The 26346-nt window shown below is 35.5% G+C and overlaps 3 protein-coding genes across 6 annotated transcripts; all 3 read left to right on the top strand.

The window, feature by feature from the left end:
- Positions 1-572: 572 nt before the first annotated feature.
- Positions 573-5786, top strand: LOC114522752 (neural cell adhesion molecule 1-like). 2 transcript variants are annotated; one of them, XR_003686941.1, is made up of 7 exons: positions 573-655; positions 1003-1332; positions 1487-1762; positions 2268-2519; positions 2833-2937; positions 3580-4570; positions 5715-5786. XR_003686941.1 is itself a non-coding variant. In XM_028543492.1 (6 exons), exons 1-6 carry the CDS (start codon positions 592-594, stop codon positions 3918-3920), a joined length of 1368 nt encoding a protein of 455 aa, XP_028399293.1. In that variant the 5' UTR covers positions 573-591; the 3' UTR covers positions 3921-5119. The 2 variants fall into 2 exon arrangements, 1 of the variants encoding a protein (XP_028399293.1); XM_028543492.1 differs by lacking the exon at positions 5715-5786 and having other exon boundaries at positions 3580-5119.
- Positions 5787-9752: 3966 nt separating this feature from the next.
- On the top strand, positions 9753-18534 carry LOC114522753 (Schwann cell myelin protein-like). 3 transcript variants are annotated; one of them, XM_028543493.1, is made up of 9 exons: positions 9753-9864; positions 11151-11232; positions 12035-12355; positions 13067-13339; positions 14180-14452; positions 14900-15151; positions 15886-15963; positions 16820-17085; positions 18053-18534. In XM_028543493.1, the coding sequence occupies exons 5-9, from the start codon at positions 14188-14190 to the stop codon at positions 18179-18181; spliced, it is 990 nt and encodes a 329-aa protein (XP_028399294.1). In that variant the 5' UTR covers positions 9753-9864; positions 11151-11232; positions 12035-12355; positions 13067-13339; positions 14180-14187; the 3' UTR covers positions 18182-18534. The 3 variants fall into 3 exon arrangements, with proteins under 3 accessions (XP_028399294.1, XP_028399295.1, XP_028399296.1); XM_028543494.1 differs by lacking the exon at positions 11151-11232; XM_028543495.1 differs by lacking the exon at positions 18053-18534 and having other exon boundaries at positions 16190-16913.
- Positions 18535-20722: 2188 nt separating this feature from the next.
- LOC114522750 (hemicentin-1-like) lies at positions 20723-25010 on the top strand. Its single transcript, XM_028543489.1, has 8 exons — positions 20723-20850; positions 21764-21839; positions 22078-22407; positions 22706-22972; positions 23105-23377; positions 23511-23765; positions 24028-24102; positions 24333-25010. The coding sequence occupies exons 2-8, from the start codon at positions 21782-21784 to the stop codon at positions 24671-24673; spliced, it is 1599 nt and encodes a 532-aa protein (XP_028399290.1). The 5' UTR covers positions 20723-20850; positions 21764-21781; the 3' UTR covers positions 24674-25010.
- The last annotated feature ends 1336 nt before the right edge of the window (positions 25011-26346 follow it).

Genomic DNA, 26346 nt, shown 5'->3' with positions numbered 1-26346 from the left:
TTGGCTTTTTACGGCGCGTTTATACCCGGGGTTTATACGTCGTATTTCATACGCGGTGAGGTATAAACATACCAACAAACTGCCTGTTGAGATGAGGCCAATTACATGCTATTAATTGTTAGGATGATTACAGGATCATGTCAGGATCTACGGCTACGCTTCGTTAAATCTCGGGTAAACGGGCTCATGTGAACCTATAAGAAACCTGTTTTTTGTCATTTTTTCATCGCACATGCATCGCAGATTATAAATTTAAAAAGTATAAATCGTGCTAAATAGTTCAATTGCTTGTCGTAATGACAATCACAAAGTCAAAGAAACCAGAACTCAATCAAACAATCTGTTAACGCTTTATCCCAGTTATTACTTGTTTTTGGCATACCGGCGCGCGTCTTTGCACAGTCACAGAACAATAATAACATCCATCGTGACTTGTAATAGAATTGTTTACGTTAACTTTGAATTTTTCATGTGCTAAATACTAGTTACATACAATAAAAACAATGTATAATGAGCTAAAAATTCCTCATCTATTAGCAGTAAACTAATAACTATGATTCTTTTGATCATTTTTACTCAGGTTTACCGTTAATGATGACATGGTTTGATATTCTTATGCTATTTGGACTCAATTGCATGTTGCTTCCATGTGAAGGTTTGGTCAATTTTCGCTTTCATAAATTAAATAGACTATTGTATTTGTTCGATTTGGATGAAAACGAGGTCATATGATATATGGACAAAATAATGTAATTTTCGTAGGCTTCTTCTACCTCATTACGAATAATTTTTTTGTATGCTATGATCATGAATGACCAACAATTTGATTATGATATATTATTAATTTTTATGCACGAAACGCTTCTTTATTCTTTAGAGCTTATATAGATTCCAAAACACTGATTAAGGTTTTTCGATCTTTTAGATCTTTAATCTTCTGATCACATACTTTCGACAGTGTCTCAGAATAACTCAGGATTGAAATATTTTTATGATTTTTAGGAGTTGTCTATCCACCATCTAGTGGAAAAAACCTGATTTTTCTACCTGGATCAAATGCAAAAATTGAGTGGACATTTGATGATAAAATAACTAGTGATGATTTTCGAATTTGGAGTTTCACAAGTACGGACGGTTCCTTTAATTCAAGAATCCTTGCTTTTATACGGGGTAATGGTAACGCTACGATACGCGTCAGCTTCCCTGTGATTTCAATAGAAAAGCCAGCAACATTAGTTTTAAGGAACGTTGATCGCCGTTATGATGGAAAATACAGGCTCAGAGTTAGTGCGGTTACGGAAACTAATTCTGAGGTTATCGTGATTATTGCAGGCAAGTTTCTTTTGAGAATGAAAAAAGCATAGTAACATTGATAGTTAACTGATTGCCTGATGTTCATCATTATACGTTGAAATTATATAAATCACAAACGTGAAAATTATATTCGGCGTGACTTCGGACTCTTAACGATTTCATTACATTTTAGTTGCACCAAATATAACATTCAGTTGTTTCAATTCAAGTACGGTAAACGAAGGTGAAAATTTCACATGTGTATGTAAAGGAGAAGGTGGCAGGCCGACTGCTAATGTTACTTGGTATGATAAAAATGGCGTCCAGATTGGTGTGACAGGAAGAGGAAAACAGTTATTGACACTAACTAATGTCGATAAAACCCACAGTGGAACTTACACGTGCAAAGCTCAAAGCCATATCAATGCAACAGATAAAAATTCAATTGAAATAAGAATTAGACTTATCTGTAAGTAGTTCGTACTACTTTTTACTATCCGCAAAAGTTACCTCGTCAATACAGCATTGTTATTTGAAAGCAGGCGGGGGCCATAGTTAGAAGCTTAATTGGAGAGGGGGGTGTATATTCATTTAAGTTCATGTTTACGTATTATAGGAACAATAGGGTAGCTACAAAAGAAATCAGCCATGATTGGGTCGGGCATAAGTGATAAGACGAAGTGTATCTTATCCAGCCGGGCGCTTTTATATAAGCGATCCTGCATGATCTTATCTGCGGAAGCATGCGCGCAGCAACATTCGAGTGGGTTTCGTGGCTGTAGTGAGGGACCATGCAGGTAAATAAAGTAATAAGTGAATGTCTACGACTATGAACATTTAGCGAAAATTATAGCGAAAATTATATGAAAATTTTTTCTTTTTTTTTTTCTCATAAACTTGGTCTGATTAACTAATGGAAAATATTTTTATTACGACTTAAAAGCTGTTACAAAGAACCCTCTGTTTCTTCGCAGTCAGGAAACCAGGAAAAACAAAAATTAAATTTACTCCAGAAAAAGTTGTACTTGGTCGATCAATAAACATAACGTGTGAATCAGATGGTCATCCTGAACCAAGTTATATCATAACTCATAATGACACAGAGGTCAGCAATGGGAAAACGTTCACCATACATGATGTAAACTACACTCACGCTGGAAAATACAAATGCTTTGCAAAGAATGAATTTGGAAATGACTCTGCCTCTGATTTCTTAGTCCTAATCGGTAAGATTAAATTTTAACGTTTCTTTGCCCATTCAATTGCCAGTACACGTGACTTATGGAGAACAACACATTTGGACTGATTTAGTGGGCTTGAATGAGCAATATATAGATGCGTCAACCTAAGCCAGCCTTTACAGCGAAGTCTTTGTATGCGTTATTTACGTATACCTTTGTGTGTTCCCAGGCTGTGAACCTACATCATGATGCATGCATGGATATTGTTTCATTCCATTCCTGGACCTAGATTCAGTGGCCCTAGTTTTGTTGGGTTTTTTATTTTCTTATAAAAATTTTATCTTTGAATGGTATAAAGAACCCGAGCCAGTACGATCATCAACAAATCTGCCAACGACAAATCAGACGAGCTTGCAGACGAATCCTGTGACTGCGACTACGCCTCAAGCAGGTGATGGATCAGGTAAAGAATAAATACAGACTTAATATAATAAATAATAAACTTATCTGTCTTATTTTGAATGTGTAAATACAAATGAATTAAAAATATCGTCCAACAAAAATAGCTAATTAAATATCTCCCTATAAGAAAAAAGCGCTCACGAGCTGCAATATTCAACTATATTATTATTATGCTTAAAACCCGGCTGTGCTTCCATCATACATACATACATACATCACTTTATTTAAAACACGCTAGCCCCACTCAACTTTAATAATAGTTGATTTCCAGGAGGGGCGTGTGAATAATACAAAGAAAATTTAGAGATAGTATACAATAATACATACTAACATAGTACAATATTTACAAAATTAGAGATAAATGTATATGAAGGAATATGACTTAAGGCAATTATCATGCAGTGCCTTAACAGCCAAAGTCTGAGGATTTAGCGTTTTCGGCTTGTGCATGGAGGACAAGATTATTTTGAATTAGCTCTATCTGGGATATCTTCATTTCTAAAATGTACTTATGTATGATGGCTCAATCACCGCTCACAAATATAGTGTATGCGCATTATATAGATGATAAATAATCACCACAGCACCAATAGATACCATCATTAATGTTAGGCCATGACGCCATGTCCGTTCTAATTCTCAGGGAAAATTTACGAGAAATGCAATGGTGAAGTTAGTACTAAATGGTATATCATTGTTGTGACTTTGGTGTCTGGAATTATCATTGGAGTTCTCTCATATGTTGCCGTGTGTTTTCGTCGAAAGTTCAAAAGTAGAAAACCTTCTTCGAACTCTGAACCTCCAACAACTGAACTTGATCCAAATTATCGAGAACTGGACCTTACCAGAATGAACACAGAAGATAATTATCAATCACTGAGAGGGGATGTTGCAAGAAACGACGGTGTTATTAGCGATGAATCAAATTATACCGCGTTGGCCGAAGTCAGGGATGTCGAGAGCAATTATCAACCTTTAACTTGAATCAACAGTTGGCTAGTTCCCTACTCTTTTTTTAAAGAGGAACAAGAAAGATACAATTTATTGGTTTCTTCTTAACTTCCATAAGAAAGGTCGATCATGTTTTTATCTTTAAACAACTTTTAATGATGCTTTTTGGTGCTATGCGTGAAGGGTTTGAAATATTTAGCAGCTACAGCAGACTAAAAGAGTAGCTTTTTCGCTTTTTCTATTCATATTATTCCCGGAATATGAAATATCTCGCGCAAGTGTCTTGTCAAGCGCCACATTTTCATAAGTAACGCCAAATCTCAATATGCAAATAATAAACTGGTCTAATCAAATTTTCCGGCCCCGTTTTTGACACCAGCTGATTTGAACGGACGATTTTTAAAATCTGCAAAGAGGGATTTTGAATTGCTATCGTTTAACAGACAGCCTTAAAATAGTTCGAACAGTGCGCGTAAAATATGTCTAATTTGCAATATTGTTCTAAGTAGAAGGAATTACAAAACACTATTCAAGGAATTCTGGACTTGTGTATGTTCACTTACCATGCAGAAAATAATATGGTTATCAACGAGGAAGTAAAACAAGGATCAAACTAGTTGGAGCCTAGCTAGCTTGACCAGTTCTCACTTCTTGTCTAAACAAATGTAGTTGCCGTATAAGAGGTATGTTATTATACTGTATCATAGTACCAGTATAGTACTGCAGGACATTGAAGGAGTATTTCTACAAATTAAATAAGTTAAAATTTGTATTTTCTCTTGGTCAAGACTTTGTAATTATGCATGTTCCTTCCATGCATGTTCTGACGGTAACGGCAGCTATATGTGAGAATAGGATGTATACTATATACGTGCAGTACCGAACGAGCTAGCGCTTTCTTGTTATATACTGAGCTTGATAATTCGTGTTGATCTATATAGTTTTGGGAGGCTTGCTGGTGCTTTTCGGTTGAGGCGAATAGTTTAGACACTGTGATATTGTTGTGATATATAGCACGAATATAGCTACCAAATTAATATCCACATCATGATGCGTGAGCCAGCTTATAATTGTGGTAACCAATGCTTGATGAACTGAAATGAATGGCTAATACAAACGTCTGATTACAAATTTTTCCCCGAGTGAATACATGTAATTAAAAAGGATTTTAATTCGATTGTTATATAACAGTGTATATACCAGTACTACCATATGAAATACATGAGTGGGTGATTTAGGCCATCAATGAAAGAAACGCTCCAACTCTGTTTTAAACAAGAATTAATAGCAGTAATTTCTAAAACCTCTTATTTTTATACAGGTTTAAAATCCTAAGATGATTGACTTTGAATTTCTCATTCTATTGGGTCTTAGTCCGATTTTATTATGCAATGGTAAGACTTAAATATATAATCATGCAGTTTGTGACTTTGTGTATTTACAGGGTGTATGAAGAGAATGTTAAGGTCCGTTTACACTTGCAATTTTTGCTGCGATTTTCTTCTTTTGATAGATGTGAACGAGTGAATTAGTTACTGATGTTTAAATAAGAGTTCTTATACATGGGCATTCGATAGCGAATATTCATGAAATTTTAAGTTGCGTTTTTTTATGCACCCTGTAGCTATAATATGTCATACGTGACGGTTTATTTCACAAGACGCCCACTCGGGTCGTTGTAGCGCTGTAGGTTTGAATAAAGCCAACAAATCGGGTAGTATAGGTAAGTGTATTTTATGTTGGCTTGTTGTCTTTTTACAGGGACATAGATGATGATGCTTTTGGGCTGTATTTGTACCACATGTGTAATCTTTTGATTTATAATAGGAGCAGTAAGTCCACCAGTTGATGCTGTTGATGGGAACAAATTTATTTTATTACCTGGATCAACTGTGAGCATAACATGGTCATTTGATGATACCATAACAAGTATCAGTCGCCGGCTGTGGACTTACGAAAGATTAGGTGTGCCTTTTGTAGCACTTGCTAAAATAGATGGTAATCGTGACTATGACAAATTAATAAACAACCTCTTTGAGTTTGACATTAAAACACCAGCAACATTGGTTCTAAAGAATGTAAATCAAAGTTATAATGGAACATACAAATTTTCTCTCTCACCTGGTGTTGGTCGTTCTGCCTCTGAAGTTCTTGTTTTTATTGCAGGCAAGTTAACTTTTATTACCTTGATTATGATTCACTAAACTTTATGCTGCGTCTTGTATGTTATATATATGGCATTACTCCGGACAATATTCAGAGTGATACTACTATTTTTCAAAAATCCTGAAAATTTTTCGTCCACGATTGCCATTTTATTTGAAGAGATGTGTAATTAGTATATTTCTCACTTTAAATGTGCTCTGATATAATTCATCTGAAAGGTTTTAGATCTTATACGATAACAAACCGGATACTAAATAATTTATAAAAACGTAATATTTTAAAAAAAGACTCGCATTAAATGGTTCCTAAACGTCGGTTTCAGTTGCTCCAACAGTGACACTCAGTTGTCCCAACATCACGACGCTAAATGAAGGTGAAAACTTCACATGTGAATGTAGAGGTGAAGGTGGAAATCCTCCTGCAGTTGTTGCCTGGTATAAAGATGGCGCCCGAATTAGTAAAACAGGAAAGGAGTCTCAGATACTGTCTCTTTTTAACGTTACGGCAGAAGATCGAGGAACGTACAACTGTAAAGCTCAGAGCCACGTGAATGCATCAGATGAGAAATCAATCGAAATAAACGTATATTGTAAGTACGATTTATAAAAGATGGGAAAGTTCAAGCTTATACTATAAGTCAGAGACTCTGTGCTATAAAGATTTGTTTTCATCTGTTAGAGTCATTTGTAGTCTCTACCACTTCTTTTCGCCCCGTACGTCTATGTTAATTTTTTCTTTAATTAAATGCGCGACTGCGATGGTCCATTGCGACTGGAAGACTTAATTAACCGTATTGAAGCAAGTGTGGAATGTATTGTGCGAAATCATTCAAACAGAAACTTGGTAATTTCATCACAACAACAGACTTTTTCTTTTCAGACGCAGCGTAACAAAATTGCTTATTTTGAAGAACAAGCCATTGAAACATGTTATTCTTTTTTCCACGTTTGCTGCGTTTCAGTATACGTGAAAAGACTATACGTACGGGACAATTTTACCTATTTACCCAATACAGAAACCATTTCACGATTCTAAGGACGGTCGTATACATATATACATGCAGTTTAGTCTAATAACCGGTGCTACTTTCACAAACAAATGAATTAATGAAAATAACCTCTTGTTCTCGTTCTTTCTCTTAGTTAAGCCTCAGAATACAGCAATTCGGTTTTCTAAAAATTCGGTTGAAATTGGAGGACCTGTGACCATAACGTGCACGTCTGATGGTTTTCCTGAACCACGTTTTACCATATTTCAAAATGTACCAAAATTGTCTGTAATGATAACACGCATACCATATGTAAGGTGAATTGGGGTGATGCTGGAACGTACAAATGTTTTACAAGTAATACACTTGGAAATGACTCCGCTTTCGCCTTTTTAACGGTTAAAGGTACTGACTAAAGATAATATCGGAATAGTTCATTAATAGCGACACATTTTATCCGCCCATTTCGTATATTTATAACAATACTAATATAGCTATATATATCTCCATTACACATGCATGTTATTCTTACGCATAGGGAAGTTTAGATTAGGGTTCAAATTTCCTCCTTATCAACATATACATTAAATTATTCAATGTGAAATATTTTTTGCTTCGTATTACCTTTTATATGGTTTATAAATCTAGCTAATGCATGTAATTTCAGAATTACCAAAGCTAATTGGAACAACGTTATCAATAAAACGACCAACAACGCAAAAAGTTTCGGGGGCAATCGCGAACATAACAGCCCCAACGTCGAAGACTACACCAAGTAATGGATCGGGTAACTAAACGCATGACTTTGGCTTACGCTTAGTTTATCTGGTTCTCATATGATCAAATTTTTTAAAGTTTCAGCGTCTGTCTTGGAAATGATTTGCGAAATAGCTTCCATGTGAATAGTTTACAATTAATAGACCCTTTCGATAATTACGCATGTGTTGAAGAAGGATGTTTTGCATCTTAATTTGCACTTAGCTTGTGAGAGTAAAACTTCAAATCCATTTAATTTAAATTCAAAACGATGATGTTAAAACGTAATTATCGAAAGGGTCTATTGGAAAACTTAAACCTGCGTCGTTCTCAATTTTCAGACGAAGCAGCTTCTGCAGAATGTAATTCCAGTACAACAGAATGGCATGTCATTGTCATATCTTTGGTGTCTGGAATGATCATTGGAATGCTTCTCACCCACCTTGTTTCTTATTCTCGACGGAGGTGGTTTAGAAACAGAAGTCCTGAACCAACGGAAGCACAAAAAACAACTTATTCAACTTATCAAGAACTGGATCTTAAGAAAATGAACAAGGAAGACAATTATCAGTCATTACAGTTAAGAGTAAATGTTGAAAGAAATGACGGTGCAAATGACGATGGATCAAACTATACTGAGTTGAACAAAGCCAGAGATGACGAAAACAACTATCAATCTTTAAATTAAGCCGTGTCATCCACTCGGCCCAATCGCAGCATATATTTCACTGGCTATATTCCATTGCCCGCACCAACACTACAGCAACTCTTTAGTCATTACCTCATGAAGCATACTAATGAGGCTATAATATTACAAAAGGAAACGTTTGGTTCATTAATTGCCGCCGCAGCGAGCGAGCCTAGGGCGAGCGAGCAACGCAGCAGACCTAATTGTTGTAGTTGGGAATTTTTAAATTTTGCTTTAGCGCATTGCATTGTGGTCGAATATTAGATAGACCCACAATGCTATGCGTGAATCAACTTTATATAATTATATTGTTTCTTCCCATGTGCTTCCTTTAATCTTTTTCGGCTTTTCCATTGAGCAATGAGCATTCTGGTGAACAGTTAAAAAATTTTGTGATTGCCAGTTTCTTAGCTTTTTTACCCTCATTTCATCGCTGATTATTACATTCGCAGATCATTAATCGAGACTGTAGTTAAGCAAACATGATCATCATTCATGTGCCGTTGATCGCAAATATATCTCTGAATAACAATGGTGTCGTTTTCGCGTAACCGCCCGTCGCTCAAGCCCGCGATGGTTTCTATGATAAATTATAACAAGGGCACTTAATTAGCTGACCCGCTATAAAATGTTGTGTCTTTCGAGGGATAACTTAGAGGGAAACGACTCTCTATGGTCGTATGAAGAAATTAGCGCTTTGCATGGAAATCATGGCGGATGTTTGAATCGATGCACCTCTGAATCACTGTTCATTATTGATCCGCGCATCGGCGCATGCAGAACATCGCCAGTCCTAATATACAAACGGGATTGGAATAAGATCAGAAATGCACGTTTCTTTTTTCGTTTTTCTCATCGTTAAAGGCGTACCGTGTACGTGGTAGCTACGTGGACACATAAAAGTGTGTCCTACAACCCTCGATATATAGTTGCAATGAGCCTGCCTTGAATAGCGCTTAGAATAAATTAAAAAAAAAAGATACATATCACATATATGCATGCACTAAATTTACGAAAATTGGCTGAAATACATGCATGCACTTAATAATAATCCATAATAAATTACTAAGCAAAATTATTATTATTAGCAAAATTAAATGGCCGCAAAGAGTGCTTTTAAGTATATTATATATTAGCGGAAGTAAACAGCATGAATAATAATTTCGGGAATTATAACTGTTATAAGGAATTTTCAAATTTTTTCAAGGAATTTTTCAATGTTTTAATGATATAAAGCGAGATGCTAAAAACACATCATATCAAATTTATCAATATCATTGTATAGAAATTAAATTACTGTTGGGAACCAGGAAGTTGATTCGTTTTAAAGACGTTTATCAATACATTGCAGAGAGCAACATTTTGTATTGGACACCAATGTAAGCATTTCATATGTATCTATATAGTACTATTGAATAACAGCGCTTGCATGTGATATAGGAATTATAAAGCTTTCCTATGTTCACTATGGTTCAATGTAGGCAAACGACTGTTTACCATTGCTGCAATTTAGTGAACCAGTTGGTCAAGTTACCAAGCATGCACTTGAAAATATAAAACGACGAAAACATACTTAAGCGAATAGACGTTTGATTAAATTGTACTATTGGAAGCGATACATCAGGCAGTTGAGTGCTTTTTATGTCCTACACTATATGATGATACAACCCTCTGATAGAATGCTGTTTATAGACAATATAATGGTGATCTATGTTACATTTTCTTATTAGCTTATTCCTATGACTGAAGTGAAGTATATATTGCATATAAATCAGGATATATGGTTAAATATGTTTACGCCGTCATGCTTGATAATAGGTATCGGCGAAAGGTTATATCTAAGAGATATTTGCTGCAAGGCAATATTTTTCCTTGGCTTCTGATCGATTAGGCCGAGATTCAGGTTTAGTTACATTCGTGGGAATTAATTTTTAACGCTTTAATTTTTAATACAAGAACTACTAGACTAGTTGACTCCTCGCGTTAGTTCGCATGTTTACTTTTGACGTTACAATGTTCAGAGCTTTGGATTAGTCATTATAAAAGACGACTGTTGAACAGAGACATTCCCTAAATGCACCTATTTTCTTGCGTATGTATATCTTCAGGTTTACATGCTTGTTTGCATGCATTTCTCGTGTCGTATAATTATTAAAGACAATAAACGTGGTCGTCAACAGCTGCACGCAAATTTTTCATGAGGAAAGTCGAAAGTAGTGTGAGGGGGTACAAGTTCCGGGGGCATAGGAAACTCTTTGTTGAATTCATTTTAAATGTACTTCGAAAATATAAGAGATATATTTCATAGATTTTGCAAATAGGAGAACACATGCTCATCCAATACAGGGTACACAACTACTAAATGTTCATGAATGTTCGCTCACTATTCGATCACAAAAGATCGAATTGTCATTAGTGTTCCTTTTTATAGCTACGCCCTGTGTACAAAACCGCATGCAATCACATCCTTAAAATGGTCAGCAGTCACATTCTTGAACCACATTGAAAGAAAGTTACTAATTTAGGCGCTTTGTCCCCCCCCCCCCCCCCAAGGCTGTGTTCCCTTCGACGGCCTATTTTACGTATGTGGCGATATAAAAATAAATCTTTTCCCGCATTATGAAAATGAGCGCACATTTACCATTGCAATTTATTTTTTATGCAGGTATATTTCCTCATGTTAATGGCTGGTTTTGGTTTAATTCTTGATATAGTTGGTCTTATTTCAGTGTTTTGTTTATGTCAAGGTAGGAAACTACATTTGCGTTTCCAATTTACTCAAAATAGTTTTCCGTCTTAGGCACGTTTCAGACGTCGAAACAAAGACTTTAGCTTGTTAACATCAGGTTCGGCACATGTGAAGTTCGACGTCTGAAACAGGCCTTACCTGATATAATTAATTATGTATCTGGGGCGAGTCGTGTGAAAGGGAGTAAAATTCCAGTACACTTGCATGGCGATCGAATTGGCAAATCAAAATCGTATTTTTGTGTATCAACTATATGATTTCACTATCAATGTAGTCAGTATAAATTATAAGAATTTTGTACGACCGCCCCCAGTCGCTTCCATGCATGCATCTCGCAGTATTGTTTATAAGTAATTATTTGTTTATATATAATTAAGTTAAATTACTTATTGATGCCACCATGCAAACCTACAAGAGTATTATTATTTGTTTATACAGTATGTCCGCAAAAGCCGAATTTCGTGAATTAAGCCTCGTAAAACTCATTATGAGGGCAAACGTTATATCCTCGCAGTCTACAATTCCAAAATCAAAATGTGTCAATGATAACATACAAGAATAGGAACTATATATACTCCATATCTTACCATAACACTGTATAAATTGCAGCAGTCCATATAAATCTTGATGACGGATTGCTTTATGATTTGGCGTTGTGCTTACATATAGTAGCCTATGTATTTTTTTGCGTAACCTATAAGCTGAGAAACATTTGAGACTAACCCCACTTCACTTATTGTGAATTGCACATTATATTTGCATGATACGTCTAAATTCAAACTGAGAGTTGTGTTGTTTAGGTCGAATAACTTCGCCACCTGATGGAAAAATTCTTACCTTTTTGGATGGATCAACAGCAAATATAACGTGGTTGTTTGATAATGATGTATCAACAGTAAATTCAGGGGTTTGGAAATTCACAAGTAGTGATGGTGTATTCAGTGATTATCGACTTGGAAGAATAATTGACAATGACCCTCCTTCAAAAATAACGAGTTTACTTGATGTTGCAATTGAAAGACCTGGAACATTGCTTTTAAAGAATGTTAATCAAACTTATGATGGAACATACAGTTTTATAATTGACGGTGACACATCTGCAGTTGTCGTTTATATTGCAAGTAAGTAGCTTCTCCTAAAACCGATTAAATCATGTACACATGCCATGATGTCAATCTAAGAATCAATAGGTTATTTTCTTAAAGCCCAGAGATATTATTTTGTGCTGTGATTTTGACTTGAAAAATGCCCCGTGAAACTTGTGGCTAACTTGCGGTTAACTCGAAATGTCCGAAAATGCACAATATAAAATAGAGAAATCTCTACCGGTCTATATCCTTTGACTGAGGCAGTCAAATTGTATAAAATTATATAGTTTGTATATATACACCATGACATACACATTTGATCAAAATTTTCACGAAAATGGCTTTGATAAGACTCTAAAATGCTCATTTGCGAGGAACTAGGGTAAACAAAATTAAAATAAAAATCTGCAACCGTCCTCAGAGCAGCTTTCGACCGCTAAATCGAAATTGTACCAGTGGGACGTTCGTATTAAACCGAACGAATCGAACGTCGAATCGAGCATTTTTGCCGTAATAGACAGTTCAATTAGGTTTCCGAAGGATAAAACCTGAAAACTTTGTGCGGCTTTGAATATTCGGTCAGATGGATATTTCGTATCTCCCTCTGAAATTTTAAGCTTTTTCTATCAAATGCAAACACTACGAAATTCGGCCCACGAAGCTTAGGACACCCCCAGATTTTTTTCTTGATCGCCAGCTATCGGCGTCATATGAGATCCAGACAGAAAAACTATCACATTTCAGGGAAACCAAAGGTGACATTGAATTGCCCTGGAGTCGTCACGCTAAATGAAGGTGAAAACTTCACATGTCTATGCAGAGGTGAAGGTGGAAATCCTCCTGCTAATGTTACCTGGTTTAAAAATGGAGTCAAAATTGGTGATGTTGGAACAGGGCATCAATCATTACTTTTATTAAATGTTGTTGGAGAAAATCGTGGAACATACAAGTGTGCAGCGACAAGCTTCCATCATGAAAGTTATGCGGAAGATAAATCTATCTAAGTAATAGTTCTTTGTAAGTATGAATCCATTTCAAATATTTGATAACAATAACGGTATTACAGTCTAAGGAAAAAACAACTATTACATCATTCATTCCATAATGACGAGTGGATGGTATTGGTCTTAGAAATAATGTTACTATGAAATTAGCAAAAGCCTATTTATACCAGAGACGGATCATCCGTCTGGACGAACTTGGGCAGGCGAAAGATAGTTCGTCTTCTAGTTCGTCTGTGTGTAAACACGGGCAAACAGACGGATCATCTGTCAACACGAATTATTGGCACAGCCATAGTTCTTCTATTTAGACGAAATTGAATGGGTATATAGTTCCGACTAGTTCGTCTTGACGCATCAGCGTCTGTCAGTATAAATACGTGGTAGGGACGAACTACAAAAATTCATCCTCTTGCAGTGAACTCTTTCTACCATGCACATAAATAATTTCCCAATTCCTGTGCACTTTCGTATATAACGCGCGATTCTGTTTCGTTTGACATATTCGTCTAAAAACATATTTTGTCCAGATTATCGTTTATTTATACTCAGACAAATGATCTGCCAGACGGATCATCCGTCTCTATATAGTATAAATCGGGCCAACTTCATTTTGCAAAAAATCTAAATTAGCAGTTATTTTCCCTGATCTGAGATGTGCCTGCTGACTTATAGTCATCAACCCATGCTTTAACTCGATTAATAGCCAAAAAGGTTATTTCAAGATATCCCTCCAATAATCACTAGGCATTCAAAAGAAAAACTAATACAATATATATATATATATATATATATATATTATTATTATAACCTGCACGATGCTTTGAAATACTAACTCAACCTTACTACATTTTAGTGAAACCAATGGTTGCATTAAATTGTTCCAGTCCTGTTATCCTGAATGAGGGTGATAACTTTGCATGTTTGTGTAAAAATGAAGGTGGCAATTCTCCTGCTAATGTTACCTGGTATAAAAATGGAGTCAAATTTAGCAATGTTGGAACAGAGAGGCAAAAATTAATTCTTTCAATTGTCGGTAGAAGAGACCGCGGAACATATAAGTGTGTAGCCACAAGCAACCCCTATGGAAAATACAGTGATGAAAAATTCATTCAAGTTATTATCTATAGTAAGTATGATCATACCTTAAACATAATTGTTTAAGTGTAAAAATGTGATTATTTAGAAATGTTGAAGCTATTAGCAAATTGCAAATTTTGTACACATTCGTATTATTTATATGTACACATTCGTATTATTTATACGCAATAAAATGTGTTTGAAGCACCCGTTCTTGAAATAGTCATATAGCTTTGAAAAATATATCCTTAATCATAACTAAACAGAATTTTTGACACTGTCCTTTGCTGCATGTGCATGTACCTTCGCCCGCATCGTAACGTGACTTCCTGCATGCATGTATGTATAAATTAACATGCCATGCGCGGATGCTGAGTACAAAATTTTACGCACTTTCGGCAGTTCAACGGGCAATTCTCGTATGAAAATCGCAGTTTGATGCCAATCTTGTTTATCATTTCCTTTAGTGCTATAGGGTTTTGTTGTTTTAATATAGTTAAACCAACGAATACAATGATTACGTTCACGAAGAACCCCGCTGTAATTAATGGACCACTAACCATAACATGTGCCTCTGATGGGTTTCCTGTGCCATTTTATACTATATACCATAATGGTAAGGTTCTTAGTACTGAAAAGTGGTACATCGTACCTCAAGTGAAATGGAAAGATAATGGAACATACAAGTGCATCGCGGCTAATACATTTGGAAAGGATTCCGTTTCTGAATATCTAAAAGTTACTGAAGGTGCAAATCAGTATATATTCTTTATATGCTTTTTATTCTTATATTCTGTTAACAGGCAAAGCATGCAGACATGTTTTCAAAAATGCAGAACCTCTTAAAATAGAACCATAAATGTATAATTATACTGTTTATGAGGTGAAGCAACTTTAGATTAAACGAAATTGTATGAGCCTGACATGGTTGTTGAACCTGAGGCCGGTTGTTCGAAAGGTGGATAAAGTTATCCACTGGATTGTGATTATTTCAAAGTAACGTTAAAAAAATTCTAACTACCACTTGGTATGGTCAAGATTGAACTTCACACTTTCGAAGGTAAAGTACTTTTTAACGATTGTAAATTTAATATGATTGAGTAGTTTTATCGATTTTTCTAGGTTTTTTTACGACGGTTGAAAAGGTCACTATCCAGTAGATAACTTTATCCACCTTTCGAACAACCGGTCCCTGCAATTTAGAGCACTGCAGCAGGGAGTTAATAGAATAGCAGAAGATAAATGTTTGTCACTGTATAGTTAGGCTTCCATGGGTATGTCACTTCTACGCCATTTTGTTAATGCCATATGCAATAGAAGGATTTGGTTCAGCACGTTAAAAATCTAAACTGCTACACAAATCATTTATCAATTTTAGAAATTTTCATGTGCTTCTATCTATAGCTCAAATTTGGCGACTTCAGAATAAGTTGACATAGTGTTTTATATAGGTATAACTTGCTTCTTTATTATCATTTAAAGAACCGAAACCTACAGTGCTATCTATAACAAGATCAACTTCACGATCAGTATCCAGCACAAGCATAAAGAATCGTGAAGGTAATTATGAATCAGGAATTATGAATCATATAACATAATTAATGAATCATATATAACAATACATATATAAAAATGTTATATGCAGTTATAAGGACAAGATTGACACAGCTGAGGATGACAGTTTCCATGACACTTTCTCAGTCGACGCGGTAGATTCAACTTCCAAGTTTCTTTGGTCCGTTTCGCTGAAATCAGCGGGCTCTCTTCGATTAACTTTACTTTTTAGAAAAGGCAGATCCAGCAGCATCAAATGACAGTGAAACAAAATGGTATATCGTCCTGGTGTCATTATTGTCTGGAATAATCATTGGGATTCTTCTTTCCTACATTGTCTTTTGTTATCATAGTAAATTTAGAAATAAAAAACGTGAACAAAAACCTGATTCACCAACTTCTCAAGTTGATCCAACTTATCAAGAACTGGATGTCAAAAAAATGAACAAAGAAGAAAATTATCAGTCATTGAGAGTGAATGCTGCAAGAAATGATGGTGTTAATGATGGCGACTCTACTTATACTGAGTTGAACAGAACAAGAGATGTCGATAGCAATTATCAATCTTTAACTTGAACTTGTTTGTCATCATGATGAGAAAAACAGAATAAAATGTGCCTGAAGCTTATATACCATATTCCAAACATCTGGACGACTATATCAATGACATCGTATTTGCTAAGAAATTTAGGCCTGCATGTGTAATGTTTTGACTTGCATGAGATATACGCAAAGCATTTGTTTTTTGCAAATAGACTACTTAAAAACAGCCTTTACTGAGGAAAGAAACGTAGTCCTTTTTTATCATGATTCTGTACATGGTTCTGTACATTCACTTTAACCATTTAATCTCTTTCTCTAGACGAAAGTAATTTCTTCCTTGTATTTTTGCTGGTGAATAATTACCAGGACGATGTGCTTTTCACGACAAATGTATCAGGTCAGCTAGAGAAATTTCGTCTTAAACCAACACAAACAGTTGTGAGGGTTAAAAGATGGAAGACAAAGAAGACTTTGGTAGTAAGGGCTGTCGTTGCTGGTACAAACCAAAAGGTTTTCATTAATGGACAATCTGTTATTAACCTGTATCCAACGATTAAAGAAATTATTTCATTAAACGTTCTAAAGGTAAATCATTGTTGACAATAAGTAAGACTGATAAAATTATTGTCAAAATCCTGACTTTCTAGAAAATGTCAGTTACAGCATTATAGTGGCAATAAAAGCGCCGTTTACTTGTAGGTATAATTTACAGAGTATCGTTGTAGCCAGTGGCGTCGCCAGGGGGGGAACTGGGGGGGACAAGTCCCCCCGAGTTACTCTAAAGACCACTTTTGAGATTTTTCTAAATGTGAAGAGAAAAGTGAGGGGGGGGTACAATGATTCTAATTTCCAACAGCCGTGTAAATAAAGAAATTTTCGAATTAACGTTACTTTTGATCACCTAAAGAATAACATTAGAATAACATATCAGCATAGGAAGAGACATTGCAGATAAGATTGAGTTGGATACTCTTGTTGACACATTTAGATAAGCTAACAACAGAAAGTTGCAATTGTGAAAACTGTTGGTTTATAACAAAAATCGTCAATCTGTGGCTTTCAGATTGTCATAAAACCTGCCTGAAAATGTTGGAAATTGCGTTTTAGAGACCCTAGAAATAAAAATTTTCTCGAGGGGGAATGCCCCCAACCCCCCTAGGGGTCTAACGCCTTTAATTTTTACATCGTCCCCCCCAGTCTGAACAACCTGGCGACGCCACTGGTTGTAGCAGCTGATATTTTCAAGTATACGGTATCTAAACTGAAAATCGTGCACTCTCGTCTCTTTTTTAATAGCACGAAAAGCCATATAGTTCGAGATAGTTGAACAACACCATAAAGTGTATAAAAAGGAACTTTATAAATAATGTGAGATGCCTATACACTTAACCAACTTTACACTGGACTTAACTTTTAGTACGGCACGGCTAAAATTGGTACCCTTACCCAATTTTTTCCATGACACGAAATTATTTGATTTTTCGAAATCAGCCTTGCATGAAAAACCTTTGATTAAACAACTGCCATTTTTGATGGAAAAAATTTTATGTAGGCGTTTTGTCGTGATGACAAAACATATAAGCATTCGAAACCGTTTGCACCCATTTGGCTTTTGCACCAGACTTCACAGGGGTGTCGAAACGTTTGTTCAACGTGGACGAAGTCGAACACGATGGCGTGAAAATTTAGCATAAAAGAGGACTGGACCCGATCATGGGTGGACTTAGCGGCAAAAAACGACGAAAGAAGAAGCGTTTGCTGGCCAGCGCTCAACCAAAGGAGTATGTCGTGAACGACAATGCATTGTTACCAGATGGTAAAGTGTTGTCGTGTTTTCAAAGATGGAAACATCAATCAATGATAGATCTTCGAGGATTTCCATACTGGGGTACAATCACTATGTACAGCGGTAGCGGCTATGCAGCAAACCTTGGTTATGACACTGTCACTGCTTACACTGTGGTTGCTGAACTTTAGGACTAGAACATTGCTAGTGTAAAAATTCAATGTCATTGTAGCTATCTTTCATGTTTGCCTGGATAAGTTCGATTATCTATATTAAGACTATTGAAGAAATATCATGGTTATTTAACAACATATTCGTTAATGTATGGTTATAAATTAACATATCGTTTTTACAAAAATCGTCAATTTTCCACCACTTACTTTTTCACTCAGAGCAACTTGGCTTGGAATATGTCATGAAAAGATCTTTATATTTCGCAAAGGATTCAGTAGGATCTATATATATGTAGGATTTTATACCGAAACCGTTTCCTTATCCTGATTTTATTTTCGTTCGATATTCTAGCAAAATCAACAACAAAACGCCCGCCTTCAAGCACTGGGAAGGTACCAGGTAACGAGGCGCAGAACTCAATATTCAAGGCAATTGAGTGCAGTCTGAAGAAGCTAAATTACAGTCATTTAATAACCATTTTAAAACGGCAAACATTTCCTGTAGGAAACCTTTGACAAATTCCAATTTCTCATCTTATGTGGCTAGCCGTTTGGAGATGTTGGATTAGTAATTGTTAGTGCAGTGGCGCTCATAGTGCTTTATTTTGCTTGGTAATTTACTGTAAATCCCAAGGAGGTAACTTATTAGATCGCGGAAGTTATACGTATAATATATTGCTATCCTAGTGGAGTTCCCTTAATTTTTATGTATAAACGGCGCCAGCTGATTACAAAAACGAGAAAGACTGCTGCTATACCTTAATTAAAGTAAAATAATTGTACCAGTCTTCCGGAAATACCTTTGCAATATTTTCACAATGTTATTTTTGTTATGTCAGGTGAACATGGCGGTGAATCACGCTTCTGCAGAGTCTAGACTTGTAAAAATTGTGTTCAAGTAGACTTTCGTCTCTTGATCAAGTAATTTACGCACAATAATAAACTCATTATCGGCTTTCATTATATTTTAGATCCAGGGATTGCGTAAAAATTATCATGTTAATAGCTTGGATAGACGCATGCTTATTTATGAGGTTTTTGTTCGCACAATATTCTGTGTATACTGTATACCACAGCATGACATATAAAATATGTTGTAACCTGATTAATAATTACATTGCACAACTGGCTCCTGGTGTTGCAATATTTAACTATTTTATAAACTCCTAAATTGTGCTCCCATCATGCCTGAGAGCCAAAGTCTAAGAATTTAGCGTTTTGGGCTTTTAGAGGACAACGTTATTTGAATTACCTCTATCAGGGATATCAGTTATAATATGTACTTAATTAGCATATAGCTCATCACGTAGGAATTAGTGTATGCGCGTTATAGATAGTAAATAGTTACCAACGTGCACCACAATAACCGTATCTTCAGGGAAAACTTACGAGAAGTGCAATGGTGAATTGCACTTGATGAATAGACATTTCCCGAATTTGCTTGGGTGCGCACAAAACAACAGCTTGATAACGAGATGGGAAATTGAATGTATTGTTGGTGGGATGGTTCTCATTGCCCGTGAACAAATTCGTGTCTATTGCAAGTGGGGTGGTGAATAGTACTAAACAGTATATAATTTTTGTGATCAACTTTGGTGTCTGGATTTATTAGTTTTTCTCTCATATGTTGTCAAGTTTAAAAGTAGAAAACCCTCTTCAAACTCCAACACCTCAAGTTGATCCAAACTTCCAAGGACTGGATCTTACGAAAATGAACACAGAAGACGATTATCAATCATTGACAAAGATTGCCGCAAGAAATGACGCTGCGAGTGTAGCGATGAGTCAAATTATACCGAGTTGAATGAAGTCAGGGATGACGAGAGCAATTATCAACCTTTGACTTGAATCAAGAATCGGGATGATATTTTTTCTATGAAAAGAGAGAAAAACACATCTGGCTACGTATAAAAATATCGGCTCCTTTTAAGGAGTAGCAAGGAGCCCTTATTTGATGATCGGGTCAACGAAAGGTCAATCTTCTTGCTCCATGGGGAGTCTTGTTCCATGGGGGGCTTTCCTCGAACCGACGAAATTCTTCACGCCGTTTATAAACACTGAGCTTAATATGACAACGAAGATAAGATAAGAAAGAGGTAAGGATCAAATTGTAAACGCAGAAGAATAATTTTGACATCAGGGATTTTCCTAATTTTGCTCAATTCTTTGGTGTTCATAGTTTTTGTGAAAACATTCAATTCCTTAAGGAAAGGATAATTATACTTAAAATATCTCAAATTTGCATTATTAGTTGGACAAAATTGTCAGGTTGGAGCTGTGAATTTGAACATCTCCGTTTGTAAGCAGGCAAAAGGGACGAATTGCTGTCCATATTTGTTCGACCCGTGTAGGCGTGACCTGAATAAATCTCCTGAAATATTTGTGAAAGGTGTAAGTATTAAAAGGAATTCTAAAAAGCTGCTAAATACTGCCGGTTGCGAATGTGAAAGTAGATTGATGTTTGTAAGAATTTGAAAATAAGCCATACAAAGAGCTTGAATATTAAGAAACTACTTGTATATCTTCGGTGATATTACCTCCTGGTACCGCTCTGGTAGAATGTTGATTAGGCAATAGGGAGCATATAATGACAATTTTGATTAGTTTAGTCCGTATGCTGTATTGCTGGACAAAATTCAAAAAGCCTATAGCTATGATTTGTGATATCTTGTGGACAAGGGAAAGTTATATAAATTCATCACTAAACATATTTATGCTATCATGAGTATAAAAATTGCGAATTCTGACTGTAATTTGGGTTATGTATTTATTTGAGAAATTTGTTCATATTATTATTGATAAAAATTTGACACCGCAATGTATATCTGTGAAGGACCGATAATATATCTGGTATTCTCCGTGAATATTATATTAACACACCCAAATTGGGAAATGATAAATTTAATTTTGTAATGCACAACCAGAAATATTGAACATTTTTAATTGCATCACATTGGCAGTTAGTCTAAATGTCTAATCAAAACAACTGATGTGACGGCCGGAGAAATGATTTGCATTTCAAATCTACCATAAGAATCTACCAAATCAACCATTATAGAAGATATAATAGTACTTATTCCTGGTTCACCGCCTTCATATGTGAACCAGGCTTGACTTTGACTTTCAGGAACATCGCAATGATCGCAGGCAACATGGTCAACAAAGTTGAGTTTTTTTAGCAATACTGACCAAGAGTTGGGATTTTGAAGAGTTCATAACAACATCGAGACTTATTATCGGCAGTATCCGGATTCCGCCGGACTTTGATTACAAATCGTTTAGACTTTAGTGCATTTTTGTGCAGGTATATTTCCTTAAATTCATGGCTGGTTTTGGTTTATTTACGACTTTTGGCCTTATGGTGTTATGTCTCAGTCATGGTAAGGATATATATGTATCTATATATGTGATTATATATGTATATGTATATATATGTATATATGTATATTTGTTGTATCTATTAAGGTCAGGGATAAACAGTCGTCACTAAATATGACGTCATAGATTCCAACTTCGTAACATTTTATTACTCGTGGATAAGTAAAATCCCTCATAAAAACCTATTATTTGCATCACCATGCATGCGTCTAAAATGATTTAAAATATTGGGTTGTTTAGGCCAAATCACCTCGCCGCTTAATGGGAAATCTTTCATCTTCTTAAACGGAGAAACAGCAAATATAACCTGGTCGTTCAAAGATGATATAAGTAAAGTAGGTTATCGGGCTTGGTATTTCACAAGTAGTAATGGCGTATTCAGTGGACATAAACTTGGAGGAATAATTGACGATGATCCACCGACGAAAACAACCAGTTTATTTGATGTTGAAATTAAAAAGCCAGGAACATTGCTTTTAAAGAATGTTAATCTAACTTATGATGGAACATACAGGTTTGACCTTATAGCACCTGTCGGTGGTAGATCCACAGTTGTAGTTTTCATTGCAAGTGAGTAGCTTTATCCGCGTTAGATGGTTTTGATCGGAGCACTACTTGCCCCCTGGAGATTTTATATCCATGTTTGTATTGACCATTGGGCATGAGTTTGCATGGGCTGGCAGGAAATATGATTTTGTTCGCATGACACAATCGCGCGTTACACTTGGCGTGCTCACTACATCATGGCCTATAATTACTTATTTTTTAATAACAAAGAAGAAACAAATGTAATTAATAGTCCTGCGATAATTATAGAATCAAAGGGACAGAGCATAAAATATTATAATAATCATACTCCACATTTTAGAGAAGCCAAACGTGACAGTGAATTGTTCCAGTCTCGTAACACTAAATGAAGGTGAAAACTTCACATGTCTATGCAGAGGTGAAGGTGGAAACCCTCCTGCTAATGTTACCTGGTTTAAAGATGGAGACAAATTTAGCGATGTTAAAACAGAGAATCAAACATTAACTCTCTTAAATGTTGGTAAAGCTAACATTGGAACATACACTTGTGTAGCCACAAGCTATAAAAGTTATACGGATGAAAAAAAAATCCAAATAATAGTTATCTGTAAGTTTGATATCGCACGTCGCACATTCAACCAAACGCGGCTTTTATTTCCATGCATGCTAACCCTGTACGCAGGCGTGCCGGAACCGGAGGTAATAGTATCTTAAGGTATTCAACTTTTCTAAATTTCAGTGAAACCATTCGTGACATTGAACTGTTCTAGTATCGTCACGCTAAATGCGGGTGATAACTTTGTCTGTCTATGCAAAGGTGACCGTGGAAATCCTCCTGCTAATGTTACCTGGTATAAAGATGGAGTCAAAATTAGTGATGTTGGAACAGAGAGGCAAAAAATAAATCTGTTAAATGTTGGTACAAAAGACCGCGGAACATACAAGTGTGTAGCCTCAAGCAATCCTGATGAAAAATACACTGATGAAAAGTTCATCCAAGTGATAATCTTTTGTAAGCATGATTATATACCAATAACTCGTAATATAACAATCACTGCATGTTTTTTACAAACAGGCATTCCAAATATCTTCGCCTGGGTATAATTTTTATTGCAACAAGAATTAAGGTTTTGTTTTTTTAACAGTTAAACCAACGAATACAGTCATTAGATTCTCAGCAAACCCAGCAGCAATCATTGGATCAATAACTGTAACGTGTACATCTGATGGGTTTCCTGAGCCAATAACCACTATATATCATAATGGTACTAAGATCGTTAGTGATAGCAAACGGTACTCAAAATCTCAAGTGAAGTGGAAGGATACTGGAGTGTACAAGTGCATTGCAATTAACGCAATTGGAGAATACTCCGATTATGAATATTTAAACGTGATGGAAAGTAAGTCAGTCTATATTTTTATATGAGTTGTCTAGTTAACATCGCATTCTCCTGTTATGTTTGTGGCTCTCGAGCTGACGAGCTCACATCATTGAAGTGTCCATAGCTGTATGTGATAAAAGGGTTTGTTTTGGGGGTGAATAGGAACACTTTTATATTAAGTGACTTCAGAAGAAATTGATATAACTCATCCTATATATCAGAGCTGTTTTATAGTCACGCATCTCATAAATGAATCATATATTCATTTATTCATTCTAAGAAACGAAACCAACAACAGCAACTTCACGCTCGCTATCCAGTACAAGCGTAACAAATCGGGAAGGTAATGAAACAGGTACAGTGATATTATGTATTGTATACAACAAATATGAAGGGTTGTCTGAGAGTAAAATTTATGATATCCCAATAGAAATGAATTTAAGATACACAAAATAAAACGAGAATAACCGTTGTAAATATCATTCTTTGGCCGAATGATTTGTCTGATGAGTTAAATATCAAAGGAAAAGTTCCCATGGGTTGCTAAAACTAGAAGAATATCTTTATCATTGTTTTTTTTTTTAGAAAAGGCAGATCCAGGAGCATCTACTGACGTTGCAGTGAAATGGTATATCGTCGTGGTAATACTGCTGTCTGGAATGATCATTGGAATTCTTATTTCCTACATTTTCATATGTTCTCGTCGCAAATTTAGGAAAGCTAAGCAATCTAACTCTGAACCTCCAACTTCTCCAGTTGATTTAACTTATCAAGAACTGGATCTTAAAACAATGAACAAAGGAGACAATTATCAATCATTAACAGTGAATGCTGTCAGAAATGACGGTGTAAATAACGACGAATCAAATTATACTGACCTAACCAAAACAAGAGATGTGGAAAACAATCATCAATCTTTGACATGAATAAGGACTGATATTAGTCCTTCACCTGGTTTAAAAAATATCGCCTTTTATATGGAAATCTGACAACAATTTTATGGAGAGATTTCGACTGTATTTTTAAGACTATAGTCATGCGGGTGAGATTTCGATAACATTAGCATAAGATTTACATTTTCAGTCCAAATATTTAATGTTAAAAATTTGTAGAAGCGAGACAAAAATAGGAACCCATTTTCTTTTGGCAAAATTTACCTGGATGCTGAACGAAAACGGTATTTCGTCTCATAGCGTTGACCGATTTCAAGTGCATGACCGAGAATGATTATCAACCTATTAATTAAAAATGAATGATATTTTAAGTGTACAAAAAAGATCATTTAAACGTCACCACATGCACACGCGCAAGCCTATATATATGACAGAAACGATAAATTTTTCCAAATATAATCTTATAATATGTATATTAACTGACTGGTATTTTGCTGTTGTTTGCGGTGATGGCGATGTTTAGTTTTCATCAAAACACAGCCTTGCATGGGCCTGCATATACGTACACAACCACAGTAGAACTTACAGTACCGATAATGCCCTGACCAAAAAATTTCCGTCTCTTTTTTGATCTTTTTAACTTAGTTTAATGTTTCAACTTAGGTTAGATTTGAATGAAATGATCTCTATAAACTATAAGTATACTGTGGAAATAAAACACATGCAGCTGTAATTATACCCACGGGTACCTACATGGAATATAGTCATGTTAAAAAATTTCTATGCATTTGTTTCCTTCTATTAACTTTCTATGAAGAACAGTTTTGGGAAAATTTAATTGCCCTCGTGGAACATACGTGTATATCGCTGTGCTAATATTGCCGTTGGGAGTTCTTGCTGGAATTGACCGTAACGAAAAAGATGGCGGCATGAGTACATTTTACCAGAATGCATTGCGGGCATTAAGAATGATTGACTGAAAAAAGATGGCAAGAAAAACTCCTAATGATGTGAAATTTAAACACAGCGAAGAAAATTACTTCCTGTTTTACGACTGTCCTTTAAAAGACATCAGTTCGCTTTTTGAACGATTTCCGACCGCAATGCATTCTGGTAAAATTTACACCTGGCAAAAGCGAACTGACGTCTTGTAAAGGACAGGCTTAAACAGGAAGTTATTTTTCTCGCTGTATTAAAATTTCACGTTTAAAAATCAACTGAAGTTTGGGAAAAATGAAATAGAAGCGAAACGATATTTGCATGCGATTGAAAAGAGTATCAAATCTATTCAGTATAGATTATTTCATTTCTCCCCTCATGGTTGTCCCTATAATGTTGTATGTATGATATATATTGTATATTGCTGACTGCATGATGTGTCGCCAATCTACTTTTCGCGTTCAGAATTTGAACTTTGATCAGCTATATACCTTAATTAATATTTAAATTTTTTAAAATGATTATCATATCTTGCTGTAAGGAATTTTCAAACGTTGTGTTATAGGAATTCTCGAAACTATGATCTTTATTTAATTGAACGTCGAATCGTCGATGGAAAATACACCATTGGCATTGCAAACCAGGAAGTGAATTGATCGAGTGAGGATTTTCATCAGTAATAGCTACATCTCTTTGGTGCATGCAATCGTAATACTAGAAAGCTTTTCATATTTGCATGCGACTGCCTACCAAAATGCGACAATTAA

The sequence above is a fragment of the Dendronephthya gigantea genome, unplaced genomic scaffold (genome assembly GCF_004324835.1).
Source record: "Dendronephthya gigantea isolate DGI-Jeju-01 unplaced genomic scaffold, DenGig_1.0 000024F, whole genome shotgun sequence".
In the NCBI taxonomy this organism is placed as follows: domain Eukaryota; kingdom Metazoa; phylum Cnidaria; class Anthozoa; order Malacalcyonacea; family Nephtheidae; genus Dendronephthya; species Dendronephthya gigantea.
This window is presented reverse-complemented; position numbering and strand designations above follow the sequence as displayed.